This window comes from Fundulus heteroclitus, unplaced genomic scaffold (genome assembly GCF_011125445.2).
Source record: "Fundulus heteroclitus isolate FHET01 unplaced genomic scaffold, MU-UCD_Fhet_4.1 scaffold_94, whole genome shotgun sequence".
NCBI classification, from domain to species: domain Eukaryota; kingdom Metazoa; phylum Chordata; class Actinopteri; order Cyprinodontiformes; family Fundulidae; genus Fundulus; species Fundulus heteroclitus.
The window spans coordinates 16,850-33,945 of record NW_023397406.1 but is presented as its reverse complement, the minus strand read 5'-3'; the positions used below and the strand labels follow the sequence as shown (position 1 = coordinate 33,945).

The window sequence follows — 17,096 nt, the reverse complement described above, 5'->3', positions numbered from 1 at the left end:
TACGTTTTACGCAGTTGGTTCAGCAAAACAAACACTCTGAGGATGTTTCATGTCATTTTATCAGAAACATCAGTTACTGCAGCACAGCCTGATAATGCCACATGGTCACAGCATTCAATCTTTTATTTTACTGCAGATTGGTCAAAGGTTTTTATTTAAATGTTGTTTCCAGGAACAAACCATAGTCACGAATCAAACAGAGAGTAAAAATAGACAAAAAACACTGTTGCTTTTTCACTCTGACCAAAAGTGTCCAAAAGTGGGGAGTTGTGCCTTTTCTAAGTGTCGGTGAGCGTTAATGTGGCGGCGACAGTGCAAGGACACACAGCCATGATTAGTGGATTATGTGTTGCGACTGTGAATGTGTGTGGAGGGTGGGCTGTCTTTTATCCTGTGGGTTTAACCTTGAACACATGCAGGCAGAGAGCGATGCAGCTTCAGGGGCAGGTGGTAGAGGACGTCCAGCGCGACAACAGGTGATGGCACTGCGTGGGTGTCCTCAATAGCAGCGGCAGGGACATTTGAAGTGATGGACCGTCTCCGCTCTAGCATCCTTTTAAAGCAAGCGTCGACTTTCTAAGACACAGACGTCGTCTCGGAGGAGATGCACTTCAACAGCTGTCTCCGTTTTCAACTCCTATACAGACAACAGGAAGGCGGGGCTCGCTCTGTGAGGCCGAGAAAGAAAATCGATGCAGATCAGCCACTTGACACTGGTTTCAAATCCAGTTATTCCCCCAAAACTGTTAAACGTTAGTTTAATGCATCCCAGCAAGAACTTGGTTAGTTAGCTATAGTCAGGTCTCAAAATGACTGTTTTAGCCCTTAAAATTATCCTTTTATCATTTTGAATTGCCTGGAATAAATAAAGAAAAGTACCCATCAAAATGCTGGCAGCTGTCAGATTTGCAATAAGGTTTACATCTGGTTTCCACTTACGCCATGAAGTGTTCATAAAGTTTAGCTGTTTGTACATCCATCATTATAGTGCTTTGGAAGAGTATTTAAACCCTTGAGCTTGTTCCCAATGCTTCACATTACACCCTCAAACGTTCATGTATTTTATAGGGATTTCGCCTGATAGACCAACACAACATAAACCGTACTTGTAAAGTGGAAGGAATATAAAAAAACGTTTTTTCAATCCAAAAAGGTCCGGCGTGCATTTTGTTCAGGGTCTGTGAGTCAGTATTTTATTGCAACCACCGTTTGTCCCAGTTGCATCAGTAAGATTTTTAGAGTTTTTCCTCCAGCTTTGGTTTCTATGCTGAAGAATTATCTACAACTCTGTGTTGATCCATCAAATAAAATCCAGATAGAATACATTTAAGTTTATGATATAAGGTAATAAAAAATGAAAACATTCAAGGACAGTGAACAAATTTTCATAGGTAGAAAAAAAAAAGCTCAATATTTCAGTCAGTCATTCGTACGGCATCCTCCTGCCTCCTCTGTGCACGCTGTGCTGCAGCCTCCAGCATCTGTTGCCTCTCTAACAGATCCTCTGGAATGGAGATGATCATCAGAGGGAAAAAGATGCCGTCTGATTTTGTTTTCACTGCGTTCCTCATACAATTGACCGAGTTGTGCATGAGCTAGAGAGTAGCAACATGTATAATTAAGCAATGCATGTAAATAATGAAAGAGTCCCTGTGTTTGTCTTTCATTCACTCACTCAGCAAGTGCGAAGATGTGTCGTGCATGTACGAAAGAAAAAAAAAAAAGTCAGGCTTAAACGTAATGTCACTCATCCTTTTCTGTTCTCCCCTCTCCTCAGCTGAGCCCCTGCCTCTCATGGACCTGTGTCGACGCGCGGCCCGTCTGGCGTTGGGCCGGGAGCGGCTCAAGGAAATCGAGAGCCTCCCTCTGCCCCAGTCCCTCAAAAATTACCTCCAGTACCAGTGACTGACACCAGCAGATCCAACTGGGACAACAAGGACACAGGGCAGGCCGCCTGAGACTCTGCAGATGGACGATGAAAGGGTGAACTTGAGGTCGCACAGAGGGGATGATTGATTGAAGAACGTCCACGCTGGAGCGCCGCGGCTCTCACGAATCCAGACAAGGACGGCGAAAGGACGACGGCGGGTGAACTGGAGGGGAGTTCAGGCTTTCAGACAAACAATCGGACCACACCAGCTTCGTTTTTTATTTCAGGCTGCTTTTTTTTGGTTTTAGACTTGAAATAAATTATTGATGACAGCGTCACATCAGTGTCTCTCTCATCCAGACTGAAAGCCCATCCTCTGATGGCACAGTGTTGTTAGGTGGCGAAAGAAAAACACCGCCACCTAGTGGTGAAACTAAGAAAAAACTGGACAAAGTAAGCACACTAATCACATCCATGGAGGCCTTTCTGACACACACTTAGTGACCATATCATTGCGGCTGATGTCTGATCATCATCCACGCTGGCACAGGTGGCCGGCAGCAGAATCGACATATCCACTAAGCACAGATGATGTTTTTGTTTTTGACCCCAGGCCCAACCACCAGCTTGCACTGCAGACAGAATACATCAACACACAACTAGAAAGTGTTCAGTTCAGCACAGGACGTCCGTTCATCAGGCATAACATTTACAGAGAGCGGAGCCCCTTTTCAGACATCTAACACTGCTTCGTTGCTATTCTTAATCCTTCTGTTTATTATTTATGAATAAAAAGATTCTTTGTGTACTCCTCAACATGAGTGCATGGAGTTCGGCATCTAATCGTGAAGCCAAAACATAGTTGTGATCTCTAACTTATTATTTAAATAATCACCAGGTAAGATTTTTATATTAATTATCTATATTTGAGTCATACAATATCAAACCTACCAGATGGTAAATTAGCAGCGTTGTGCAAGTTCACCTTAAAAAGATCCGTTAAAACAGGTTCAGTTAAAACTAAGTTGGCTTAAAACTAATTTGAAACATATTCATCGTTCACCACGTAAAGATTCTGAGCTAAATGTACTCTTCCCATGACTAGTTTATGTTCTTTTAGAATTTACTTTACTCAATGCAGTCTTAGATTGTACTTTTAAGGATGTCAGTCACCACCATAAGGCATAATGATTGTTATCTTGTAACATTTCCACAGTGGACTTTGCAGCTTAAAGGCAGAGTCGGCGATTTTTCCAGAAATGTAACTAAGTCCCTTTTTGAATAATGCGCATGCTTAAGGCCGTCTTACTTGCTTTTGTGCTCCTCAGGGGGATCATGTAGAAAAATGTCCCAAATCCACTCTGATCTGATTTCTTTCTATTGAGGCCTTCCTCTTCTTCTCATAAACTTGAACCCAGTTTACTTCTTGCGACTCACATCCATGTTCAAAGTAAACAATGAGAACAGCGGAGCTACAATGAACGGCTAACACTGAGGCTGACTGAATACATAAGCACTAGAAGTGCGCAGCCAGCAAGAGGAAACAAACAAGGAACATGGACACACATTGGCGTTATGTGAGCGCGTCAGAATGATTGGCATGTGGGACAACCAATAGATAAGGTGATACCCCAGAACTTGAGGGAGAGAGGGGGGTGAGAGCAGAACCAATCTCTGCCATCCGGGCGCAGTGAGAGGATTGGTCAGATATTTTACAGGCCTGCAGCTCTCACAGAGCTCAAATTTTTTTTTCTGAATACATAATGTATTGACTCTTAGGATGGAACGGCCATTTTACCCAATATAACAAAGTGTCCTCTCGGTAGAACGTCTGGACCGCTCTGACCTCATATTAGGGATATTCAACATGTGGGATTAGGTCTGATATACTAGCATGTGTGGTGTTCCCTGAGGACAAACGAGCACGCAGCCTGTTGAATGTGACGCGTAGCCAACCAGAAAACATGGTGAGGGAAACCCCGAGAGAATAACAAAAAAAAAAAAAAAAACAGCTCACCTCCATATCATAGTGTAGCAAACATAGAGACCCCTGTTTGCGCTCCACTCCTTTAACCAACTTCTTTTCCTGTTATGTTTTTTCTCTGTTAAAATTAGCTTATAAACTATCACCATTATTTTTCCTCGTCGTCCATGTTTATTTACTCTGAACTCACGTTTAATCTCGAGAGGTTTCGCAAGATTTCCCGTCTGATATCTGGGGGTGAACTCAGACGTAACAATGACGCATTCCGACAGAGATAGTATATGTTTGGCTAACAGCCTGAACCCAGCCACACATGCACACATATCAGTCACCTGACTGTTACTTTTGAAGGAGAAAAAGTATTTCTGCCAGAAAATAGGTCAACTTTACGTTTACTTAAAAAAAAGCTTGATAAAATCACACTTGGTGTTCTGTTTAAGTTCATCATGAGATAAACCTAAAGTCCAGAGTTTTTAACACCTGCTTGTTGGCACGCATTTGTGCAAAACGCAGAAAAAAAATGTTTTTTTAACATCCTGTCTGTGTATAGTGCTATAATCCATACGTTTCTGAATTAGATTTAGCAAAGTTCAAATGTTTGCCTGTATTCTGTACAGGATTCATCAATAGAGTATTGATGCCTTTTTTAAACCGACTTATATGTCTTAAATTTACATAGATTACTTCAAATGTATCATTTATGAAAGACAAATTGAGTAAGAAAAGAAATGATTTTAATCAGTTTCATCAAACCAATGTTTGATGGATTTAGCTCAGAATACCTAGGCAACAGGAAAAACTCACATCTGATTTAAAACAAGTCAATATAAATAACGGAGACAGAACAGCGAGAAGAGAAGAGGCGTAATTCTGACATTCGCATCAGGACATTTCCTTCAAAAACATGTCTGAGAGGGGCTTCGCTGCAAGGTCGGTTAAGAGACGCATACCTTTTGTTTTGGTTACTCTGGTGTTTTACTGCTTCAAGAACCAGTCCTCACATGACACTAACCCATCTACAACAATGTCAGATCACAACCAAAGTATCTCAGTGGAAGCCGTGGGGGGTGGAGCTGTGTCTGAGAGCTGCAGGCCATGCAACCTGCGCTTTGCTCGGCACAAAGAGACGCCGGCTGTAGTTTGTAGCACCCTGCTGTAGCTCACTGGTAGCAAACAGCGTGTGTTTCCGCTCTCCACATGACTGCTTTCACTTCCACACGAGACCAGAGTTAGACTGGCTCTTTAAGAAAAGAGAGTAGCAGGACCTAGGGACCTGGCTGTAGAGGCACGGCCGGCGTGCTGTTGGATCAGGATAGAATATAGACGACCGGTTCACAACCACAAAGACCAATCGCGTTTTACTTCTTTAAAAATGGCTTGAGTCACTTTTTTAACCTTTGTTTGTGTTGTTCATTATAAAACCTTTTCTATCTGACGATGAAAGGATGGACAGTGTTTATTTATCACAAGCTAGCTATGTGTTTGTGACATTCAGGCCTATTTTATTTAAGCCAAGCTGGTGATGAAGGGAGACGGAAACCTAACTTGTTTCAATGCTGCTTTTATTAATTATTATTATTATTATTATTTTATTATTATTATTATTATTATTATTTGCGATGGTGTTGGTCTTAACTTCTGTTTTTACTGGTTAGGACGAGAAGAATGGGACCATTTCAGGATTTTAGTGAAATCAAATAGACAGAAATATGAAATGTGAAATAAAAGCCAAGTGACATTAAAAAATATTTTTTTGCCTTTTTCTTTCAGTCTGCTGCTGCTTGCAAACAACAAGCACAAACTAAATGATTTGGGATTTAAAAGGACGCCTTTTCTAAGATGCTCGTCATCATGCAGAGCATGCATAAAGCAAAATAATAAATCAACCGGCAGGAAGAAGCACATGTGCACGTTGGTTCAGCAGGGGTTCAGATCATTGTAGCATCCTTAGTTTTGTCTCAGTGAGTTTTAATCTGCAATACATGGAAAGGGAAGGAAAAACAGGACTGTAAACTGCCTTGTTTGTCGATGTTGACTTTCTGCAGTTATTGCAGAAAGTCAACAGTTACTGAGCATCTCATGAGCACCTGCTGCGGTAAATACGATACATTCAAGGCAAAAACACAGACGGACCTTAATCTAACAGAGAGGAAACATCTGAGGCTTCTCCCCCAGTCAGAGGATCAGCTAAAAAATGAGCAGATCAAGCTCCCCTCATCTAAGCAGCGGCACTTTCACAGACAGACTTCCATGTTGTCCTCACACATTCTGCTGTTTCACACACACTCGCAGACCCACACGTCATTTAGCTGTTGTCATTGCATGGCTCCTTTTACATTGGCGTAGGGCGTATAATCAGGTAAGGCTGCACAGATAGTCCTAGTGAGGCGATGGAAATCATTTCAGTCATGTAGCAGGAGAACAACATTTAATCCTCTCCTTTAGTTAACAGAACAACTAATGGTGCAAATTCAACGTAGCACCTGTTACATGAAGGTTATTACTATGGATGTGAAAATAAATCAATAAGGGAAAATGTATTTACCGTGATAACCTGCTATGCTACAACAGACTGTTAGAATAAAGATGTATCAAAGTATTAATTTAACTCTTGAAAAGTCTTGTGTTTAATAAGCTTTAACCTGGTTGAACAGCAGTCATTGATTCATGCAACAAATCAGAGGTTTAAGGTGGAGATCTAATTTTGGGTCTTGCTAAGGAAATTCTGATCTTTTGGAGTGCAGGGAGCGCTCCCGATGACCCTGAGCATCTGCTGTCTTCTATCGTGTAGCTTGTTGGAGCAACAGCTTATCAACAGCTGCAACGAAGCGCTTAGATGAAGTCATAAAAAGGGCCAGCTCTGTCCTAGGATGCCCCCTGGCCCCAATGCAGGTGGTGGGAGACAAAAGGACTCTGGCAAAAAATTATTTACAATGTCTCCCACCCTGTGCATTGATCTGTTGCAGATCTATAGAGCTCCTTCAGTGACACATTGCCGAATCCAAGGTGCACAAAGGAGCAGTATTGCAGATCCTTCCTACCAGCAGCTGTTAGACTTCATAACCATCACTGCCCCCACCAAACTCATCAAGTGTTTATATCCCTGCTGTCATCTGCACAGTCTATTCATTTGTTTTAAACAATTGACTGTTCATGAGAGAATTAAATGATGTTAGAGAGCCACATATACAGATGTGAACAACATTGTTTGCACCCCTTTGTTAATGAAAGAAAAACCCACAATAGTCACTGAAATAACTTGAAACTGACATAAATAAAAACTTCACTGAGAATTAACACATGGAAACCAGACATTGCTGTTGAGTTGTGGTTCAACAGAATCAATTAAAAAATAAACTTATGAAACAGGCCTGGGCAAAAATTATTTAAAATAATTTTTACCATAGGTGCATGTAAAACTAAAATCTAATTAGTATTATAGATGTCTTCAAACTTGTAACCAGTCAATCTGTCTATTTAAAGTGTTACAGATAGTCGCTGTGCTGTTTGGTGACATGGTGTGGACCACACTGAACATGGATCACAGGAAGTGAAGGAGAGAGTTGTCTCAGAAGATTAGAAGGAAAATTATAGACAAGCGTGGTAAAGGTAAAGGCTATAAGACCACTTCCGAGCAGCTTTATGTTCCTGTGACTACAGTAGCACATACTCTATTAGTCTATGGTCCACAAGACTGTAGCCAACCTCCCTGGACGCGGTGGCTGGAGGAAAATGGATGCCAACCTGAAGAGAAAGGATCATACAAATAATATAACCAGAGAGCCCAGAACAAACTCCAAATAAATTAAAGGTGACCTCCAAAGTCAAGGTACATCAGTGTCAGATCACACCAGCCATCAGTGTTTGAGCCAACATGGGCTTCATGGGAGACACCACTGTGGAAAGCAAATCATAAAAAAGAAAGACAGGAATGTGCCACAATGCGTATTGTAAAGCCACAAAACCTCTGGAAACTTCTATGCTGCATCTGGCACTGGGTCTCTCAGATCTTTGCAGGGTTCAATGAAATCGCTAGACTATCAAGGCATTCTGGAGAGAAATGTGTTGCCTAGTGTCAAAACGCTTGGTCTAAGTTGTCTTCCAATAGCACAATGACCCAAAACCACATCTAGAACCATCTAAGAATGGCTATATGGCTATATCAAAGGTTCTTATATTGGGTGCAGCCTCGTTGTAACCTGGGTGCTAAACCCGTCTAGAAAACAAATTACACAAATTCATCTTCCATTCTAATCAAACTCCCATTCACCATTCACATGAGGGGCATATCCTGCACAAAAGCTCATTAAACACTTCTGGGAAAGAAGGGAATCTGACCGAATAAGTCCCTGGATGAATCCGCCTCAGGGACGATCCAACATGAAAAACCCTGACATGGCAACAAACAGAGCCAGAGGAATAATTCAAATATTACTTACACTGTTCTAGCTAAAAAACACAATTTAGGTCTTCGTAGACATTGTATTTGACATCAATTTGCAATTTAGATTGCACTAGATTTGCAAAAATAAAAACATTTGCTTTGTACAAATTTTGCAAAATAAACACTTCTCCAAAGAAAACATAAAAATTTAAAAATTGACCCAGCAATCTTAGTAAAGTTAAATTCTTAAACAATTCAGATGAGCACAATTATTTATTATGCAGAAAATTACAAAACAGGATGAAAAACTAAATGAAAAAACCAGGCTATGCTCACCAATTTCAGTGCAAGAGGCTGGAAAAGTGACAGCTTAGTCTAAATAACGTAACATGACATGTTTTCACTCCTTAACCACAGAAATATGATAATTTACCATTAACAAAATACATATATATTGTATTTTAACTGCTGCTTCACTGTTTGAAGCAAAGCGAGATAAACTTTCAGGAAATCAGTTGCAAAGGAGGGCTAACACAGGCTAGTAATTTAGCTCCATGATGGACAGAAAAACTGCAACACCTGTCTGTTTACTCACTGCAACGATCAGATCAGAAAACAGACGCAAAATGGAGAAATTATCTGCAGCAGGATTTGTTGCAAGCTCAAATCCTGCCCTTTCCCGGCGTTTGTGAGACCCGATGGTTTCACAGACGCAGCCCTCTTCTCATGCCAGCGGGTGACACACAATGGAGCAGACACAGAGCAGGTGGGCGGGACACAGCAACAGTCTGTATCCCCACTGGCTGAAATACACAGGAACCCACATATTCTGACTAGTTTGTCTATCTGTTTTACTCACTTCTCATGTCTTTTAGAGGTACCCTCATTTCATGCGGGTCACAAACAGGATTTACACTTTTACTACAAACTCACATGGGCCGGTCAAAGTGAGTCAACGAGCTGGATGTGGCCCACGGGCCGTGAAATTCCCAAGTCTGTCTGACACAGCCGCACATTTCTTTAATCTGAGTATGATATTTTCTATAACAGTACCAAATTATTTTACTTTTGTTTTGGATTTGTCCCTACTGTACATTCTCCTCTCCTTTGTCTTCTTCATACTTTTTTGTTTTCATGTCTTACCTCCGTGTGAATCTTCAACCTTCCATTTGTTTTTCCCTCTGCTGCTGGCACACCTGGATTTCTCTAAGGAAGGACACCAAATTATATTTCTATTCCCACCGAGTCCTGAATTTAACTTCTTAAAACAATGTTTGGATGAATTAGAGTGGAAACCAGGTCTTCTTGTCCAACATCAGTGCATGCCTGCCCCCCCCCCACCCCCCACACCCTCCCTCCCACCCCCTCCCTACACTCCTTACACACACACCTGGGGGAAGAAGCCTACATCATATTAAACCCTGAGCATGAAGATGGTGAGTGCAGTCAAATTAAAATGTGTGTAAGGGGAGCAAACACTTTTGGTAACATTGTGTAAATCTTATGTAAGCTTATGTGAATTTGCTCAAATTGCACAAATTTGCTCTGTGTACTTCCTTAAATTGCCATAAATAGTAGCAATCACAGCATAATGCTGCATTTACACAAGGTAATAACTAAATCCCAAATGTGCTCTAAAGAAAATGTCTAAGCTGCAGATATTGAAAAAGAAAAAAGGGTTTAGGGAGAAAGAAGTATGCTTCGTTGGTAAGAGCTTGGTAGTTTGTGCTGTATAACAAGATGAATGGATAATACTTGGAAAAAAAACATATATGCAGTAGATGGTGGGAAAAAGAGCTTGTGTCTGAACACTGGATAAACTGCAGGTCTTTTAAAACATAAAGGAAAAGAATCCAGTAACGACATGAGAGAAATATTTCACATATAGCTCTAACCACTGAGTATTCTCCCTGGATTGTGAGCAGAATAGCGTATGGCATAGTGATGGAGCAGGTGCCCCATATGGACCCTATCAGTCCTCGACGCAACTGCCCTGGGTTCGACTCCAAACCTTATACTGCATTTTTTACCCCATTATATCTACCAATTTCCTGTCTGATATCTTTGAATAAAGGACACTAGTGCCATAAAGTAAAAAAAATAAGGGATTGTGACCATTTGTTTAAAAAACAGATTTGAGCTGCTCAGTAATAAAACTGGAAATTAGGAAGTGTCAGAGCAGCCTTCTGTCACGTTTGTAGGGGTGAACCCGAAATCCAGCCAACACAGACTGGAACCACATGACAGTGGGGCTGAATATAAGCAGAGAAACAGTGCCCGGCCGGGCGAGTACACAGGAAATGGTGGGATTCACGGCAGCAGCACACATGAGATGAGACGGTCTGGCAGTGAGTGAGGCAGGTGTGTGAAGGCTGGGGCACAGGTGAGCAGAGCAGGGGCTGATTAGTGGCAGCAGGTGGAGCTGCTCTGGGCGATGACCGAGGAGTGGACTGAGCTGATTGGAGGGTTTCTGTGGCTGAGAGGTGACACAGCTGAATTTAGAAACATCCGGAAAAGACCAGAATAAACAAACAAAACCCTAAATCATGACACCTTAAAGTTCTATAAGTGTGTCTTGGGTTTTGTTTATTTGGGAATATATATACTAATAAATGGGTTAAAAAGGTTCAATAAATATACTAAATTTAAAATGTCCATACAGAAAAATAAAAAACTCGGTTATGTTTAAAAATTGGTATCATATTAATTGAGTGTTTAAAGCAGAAATGTCAACGATACGTCAAACATGTCAGTTCTGCTGTTTCCACTCAAACACAAAAAACAGACAGAAGAAAGAAGAAATGTTTTGTTCCAACTGGGAGATGCAAATATAATCATCTCAGATAAACCTGCCGTAAATGTCACAGTGTAAAACTGTACTGGCTGTTGTGGCCAAGACATTTCAGCAAACTTAAATAAAAGCCCAGGAAATAAAAACTGCCTTAAAAACAATGAGATTGATGGAAGTCAGACAGGTTCACTCATTATTGGATCTGCCGCCGTTCTCCAGATTATTTAGGTGAAAAACAATCACAGCTGCAGTACAGTTATGCAAACTTCACAGAGAAAGGGAGAAATACAAAATGAAAAAAAAAACATATAAACTTATTAGTAAAAGAAATCCCAATACATTACATTTATATATAGAAAAAAAAGAAAACAGCAAATCTTCGCCCTAATCTTGTTTAAATGACAAACTATTAAAAGCTCATGAGAAAAAGGCTACCGTTTTTAGAGAGCTTGAGTTATTAACCGATATTTTCATTTAGCCTTGGTAACTACTACAAAAAACAACAAAACAATCAGATGATCCATTTAAAGGCAGAACTCATTTGCAGAAAATCCAGATTCAAAAATCATTAATTGTTGGACTGTTTATTGGAAGATTTAAACAAAATGTAACAAAAAAATACTTTGGACCATTGCCTGATTTAAAACAAATTCTCCCCAATATCATATTTGATAAATTAGGTCTTTGCAATTGCAAAACTGTACATCTTATTGTGTGTAAATACTGATTAATAATTGTCAAATTTTTCATTATAATTCTCCTTTAATATCTGTCTGTGATTTTCCTTCCAGGCTCCAATCATGTGCCTTGATGATTTCAATAATCAGACTAAAACATTAGGAAATTTCAGACATTTAAAAACATAAATTGTAGGCCTACTTAAATATTTACTACAAAGAACTGAGAATAAAGGATGTCGCCAACGAAATAAATCTTCACTTAGAACTTGTTGATCTTGTAAACAGAGTGAAAGAGGAAAAACAAAAGAAAAAATGAAACTTTCATTTGACGACGTTCTTAAAGAAAAGAAGGGAAAAGCCAGAGAAAGAAATGTCCAAGCACAGAAAAATCCCCTTTTTACCAGCTTAAAGGCTCAACCAAGTCAATGGCTATTAACTGCATTCTTGGCTCTCTGAGGTCCGTTTCAGCATTATTGAACATGCAGTGCTTATCGGATAAAAAGCCACATTAGGCTACTAATTAGTCGATTGTATTTCTCCCTCCTCGGGGATGCAGGAAGCGCAGAAATGAACATTCAGCAGAACTGAGAGCAGAAAGCAGCGCAGCTTCATCTACTGTAGATCTGCACAGCTTATAGATTAACTCATATTGAAGGAAATCTATTAAAACCTCAATAGGACTTTAACTTAGGAGTCTATAATATCTCATATTTTCATCATTTTCTTGAATACAGACAAAAATAGAGGCTAGAAATATTTAAAATTCAACATGTTTCTATTTTACAATCTGTTAAAATTGTATCAACAACAAAATTACACATTAATGGATTTCACTTTCTAAAATGCAGGGCATGATTATAGATTAATTAAATTGATTAACATTGCATTGTTTTGTTTCATATTAAATAAACAGGTTGCAGAATTTTAATTAAACTGCCGGCTCGATTAAAACAGTACTTTATTATTTGCAGACTTATGATGTAATAGCGTAAAATCAATGTGCTTATGTGTTGATCCTGAAGAGCTAATGTGTGGAGAGAGGTTCACTTTGAACTCTTAAACACAATTTCATAATAAAAAGAAAACATTTTTATTTGAGTTTCCCCAGGATTTCAAAGGAGGTTTGCTACAGACCAATGCTCGTTGGTATTGGTGTGGTCTTTCTGAATTAAATCACCATATGATTCCCCTCATCTGTTGCCACCGCAGGCGCAGTAATTGAGTCATAGAAGAACCGTGTCTTTTCAGAAGAAAGTTCAGGATTTTTGAAGCATTTAAACAAACATTTTCTAGTGGCTATATCATGCTTTTTAATGCCTTCCTTTTGGTCTGAATTTCTTGTTAATTTACCCTGACGTTCCCACTTTTTCCCCCTGGTCTAAGGTGCGCCTGAGAGCAACTTGTTTTAGTGCCGTCGCTTTAAATCTGAAGGAGGCATTTCCCACTCCGCCTCCCTCCAGGTCACAGAGCGTTCCACTCTACCCCGTTTGACCATATTTGTAGCATGCTGTGGGACGTTGTAATCAATTGTGTGGGTTAATGCACCAACAACCAAACTGTCACACTTTTTTCGGACTCTAAGGCGCACTTAAAATCCTTAAATCTTCTCAAAATTTATGGTAATGGTAAGGAACAAAGTTACCATGCCCTGGATGACTGGGAATCATCACCAGCCTCCTTACTGGCCCAGAAACACTTTAGCAGATGCTGTGAGAAATGAAAATTCCATTTCCTGTATCAACGTGAATTTATCATCAAAACAGTTTTAAAACACAGAGAGAGGTTTTGCCAATTTCAGAGAGCTGGCTAATTGATGTGATAGCAGCTTATCATTCCTGCAGTTTAAAGTGTTTGAACAGACAGGAGTGCAGCACAGAAACGGGAAGCAGAGCTGAGTAGAGTCTAAAACAATTCTTTATTGATCAATATACAGAAAGCAGTGGGATGACCACTAGATAGAGATAAATCCCAACTATTTCGTTTACAAAAAGAAAAGGAAACAGATATATAAAATAACCGTCTTGGACGTTTTTACAGGGTTTCATTTTACATGTAAAAGAACTTCTTTATCCTTAATGTTTCAGAAGCATAATATGACAAAGAAAACAGGGCAGTTGTTTCACAATGATGACGCCACAATCACAGGTGCTTAAAGGACAGGCGGACACGGGACCATGTCTGTCAGAGGGCACGCACATCACAGGTGAGGAGGGGGAACCAAACACTGGTCCTGGCTGGTTTCAGCCACTGTAGTCTAGGGTTAACTCTACATACTGGACATTTAATCTGTAAGGTTGATTTCAAGGTGATGAGGGATGTATCGGGTTCCCTCGTAGCTGCAGGGATGGAAGCAGACTGGTAACTGCAGACCAAGAAACCGTCTTTTTACTAAAGGTTCAGCGATGGAGTCTAAAGGGGCGCTCCACAGATTTTACAGAAGGGGGTTTGCTGTCGGCACGCAGGGCTGCTCAGTCAGTGAAACCAGTTGCATAATGTGTTCTGAGGGTTGCTTTTTATTTGAAATTAAGAGTACAATTTAAAAGCTGGATTCAGGGGACCGTCAGTAGAACACAGATGTGGATTACGAGCACTTTTCTGACAAGGTTAACAGTGAAAAGACTTTAACACCAACTATCCCTTTTCACCTAGCATCACTATCTCTTGATATCTGACTGAGATTGAAAGCCAGTGAAGTGTTAATGTGATGATGGCTTGATGAGAAGTACATAGTAGAAAAGCATAAAGTGTTTATAGTTCTGGTCAGTAGTTTACGTTCAAAAATTATCAACATAAGTGTCCTATTCATTTGGCCGTTTTGATTTGCTTGCGTTGCTGGGGGAGGTCATAAGAAGGCAGGCAGATTTATGCTAGAAGCATGCTACTGGCTACAACACGTGTGTTTTATCTGCAACTTGCCAAGAGACATTAATAAGAGGAGTGTGTTGTATTACAAGGCCAGCCGCAACGAGAACTGTTTTAAATAAAGTCCAAAGCTAATGTGAAATTCATGCTTAGTGGATGTAAACGTCTGATTGGCACTGTCGGCTGAAATAACAAATGAAACATGAAGGAGCGAGGCGATAGAGAGACAACAAGACCGGCTACCTCCTAGTCAAGACTTACTTAGGAAGTAAATGGTATTTTTAAATATTTCATTTAAAAACAGTCAAACTTAAAAAAATAAAAAAATCTCATCGATCGCTACTTGTTGAGGTTACTGCTGGGTGATGGTGGGTGGTGCTGATGATGATCATGCCTTTGATCATTCCATTTGAAAATCTTGGGTGATTGGTAGTTTGACTGACATATCGCTTGCACCAAACTAGGAAATCACGGGATACAGGGCTCAGCCGTTCTAAGGCTCCCTTTACGATCAATCCAAAAAGGAAAATTTATAGTCAGTAACTCTGTGTCATTTTACCATGTGATTAAGGAGAGAAAAACTTCTGGGATGGAAACCAAATGATACATTTTGCTTAACAAGACTCTAGTCAAAGGGGGGGGGGGGGGGATACCTACAACACATACAGTAATCTATGGTTGCATGTAATCTGTTTGCAACATACAACATATGAGGGATGTTTTTAGAGAGAGATCCTATTTTCTCTTTAGTGTGAAGGCCACAGAACCACAGCACTGCTTATGGGGAAGAAGAAGGTGTGAGACTGTGGTTAGGGATGGTAAACACAGAGCAACAACATCGCTACGCCATAAAGAATATTTAGATTCAGTAATCTATATCTAAAAGATTTATGCATATACAGTATTAACCTGCTGATACATGTACGGGTACATCGGATTTGCAGACTCTCTGGTTAGGACATAAATGCAAAAATAATTACCGCTTTGGTAAAGTATTCAGAGCCAGCAAACTTTTTCACATTTTTGTTCCTGTTGCAAACTGATGCATTTTGAGGGATTTTATGTGATAAACCGATACCAGCGCATAAATGTGAAGTGGGAGGAAAAGCATCTAGTGGTGGAGATAAATAAAATCCACCGCAACCATTTACCGTGTCAGGTTCTACTTTTTGATCTAGCGTCTGAAAATGTAAAGCATTTGCAAATCTACAAGCCAGCCAACAAATTAACCTTTAATGTCAGGCTGTGGAAAGAGCACATCGATCAAAGAAGTAACCAAAGGGTTTGTGGTAAAGCTGGAGGAGCTGCAGAGATCCACAGCTCAGGTGGAACAATCTTTTCATAGGTTGTGTACGCTACAAATATTCGCTTGTATGCAAGTAGTGCTGGGTAATTGATTTTTTTAAATGGGGTTTTTACATCTATATATATTGCTGGTCGAGAAAGTGTGTTTTTTCTCTGCTCAGCTGTAATCCATAATATCTTACAATGATTAAATAAATGTATGCCGAGGGTGGTTTTTGTAATTTGTACCTATTGTTGAAATTGTTCAGTACAAAAAACAACTATGGTATTTACAATAACCCAATATTTTTTCTGTGCTGAACCATTTCGACAATAGGCGTAAATTACAAAAATTCCCTTAAACTAAACTAAGCATTGTGAAATATTATGGATTACAAGTGAGCTGAGTGAAAAAATATACACTTTCTCATCCAGCAATATATTTAGATTAGGGATGCAATCAACGTGCACTGAGCGGGTTGTGTGACGTCAAGTGCCGCCATGCAGCTGAAAAACTTCAGACATGGAGAGGCTAAGTGGAAGCATGAAAGGGAAATTAAAAAAGGAGAAGGACATCTTCACTCCCTTAGGTTTGCTGACTGTTTTGTTTTGTCAAACTTTTGGGAGCGAGAGGACTACCATTTCGAGGCGAAAATGAACTGCTAGGCTCAGGGCACAATGGGAACTATTTGGGACAGCTTGAACTGATAGCGAAGTTTGACCCTTTTTTAATGGAGCACCTTGAGAATCATGGCAATAAGGGTAGAGGTCAGCCATCTTATCTGTCATCAACTGTGCGAATAATTTATTTTGTAAATGGGTGACGGAGCTAAGCAAGCGATAGCAGAGGAAATCAGACACGCAAAATATTTCTCTGTAATCGTTGGCTCAACACCAGATTTAGCACACGTAGATCAGCGCAGATGGCCGAATAGTGGAAAGCAATCTACAGCCAAAGTTAGGATGATGCTAGCAACATGTCTGGCAAATACGGCGGGCTCCGGGCGCACTTGCAAAAACAGAACCCACTAATTCATTATACACCGTGTGCTGCCCATTCACTGAACCTCGTTTGTGTTAACTGCATTGATAATTGCTGTGAGGAGGTTAACTTTTTTATTTAACTGCTCCAGTCTCTGTACACAATTTGCAGTACATCAACGCATCGCTGAAATACAGTTTTCCATAAGAGCGAACATTACATTGAATAATGTTGTTAAATCCCTCAGCACCCCACGATG

At 40.1% G+C, this 17,096-nt stretch overlaps 1 protein-coding gene across 4 annotated transcripts in view; it reads left to right on the top strand.

Moving 5' to 3' along the window:
• Positions 1-5,612, top strand: part of LOC105934219 (SPRY domain-containing SOCS box protein 4) — a 93,769-nt gene extending 88,157 nt beyond the window's left edge. For all 4 annotated transcript variants that reach the window (XM_012874108.3, XM_012874101.3, XM_012874104.3 and 1 more), the window contains one exon: positions 1,778-5,612. In XM_012874108.3, the coding sequence (XP_012729562.1) occupies positions 1,778-1,905 (128 nt within the window). In that variant the 3' untranslated portion in view covers positions 1,906-5,612. The remainder of the gene's footprint in view (positions 1-1,777) is intronic.
• Positions 5,613-17,096: the final 11,484 nt, after the last annotated feature.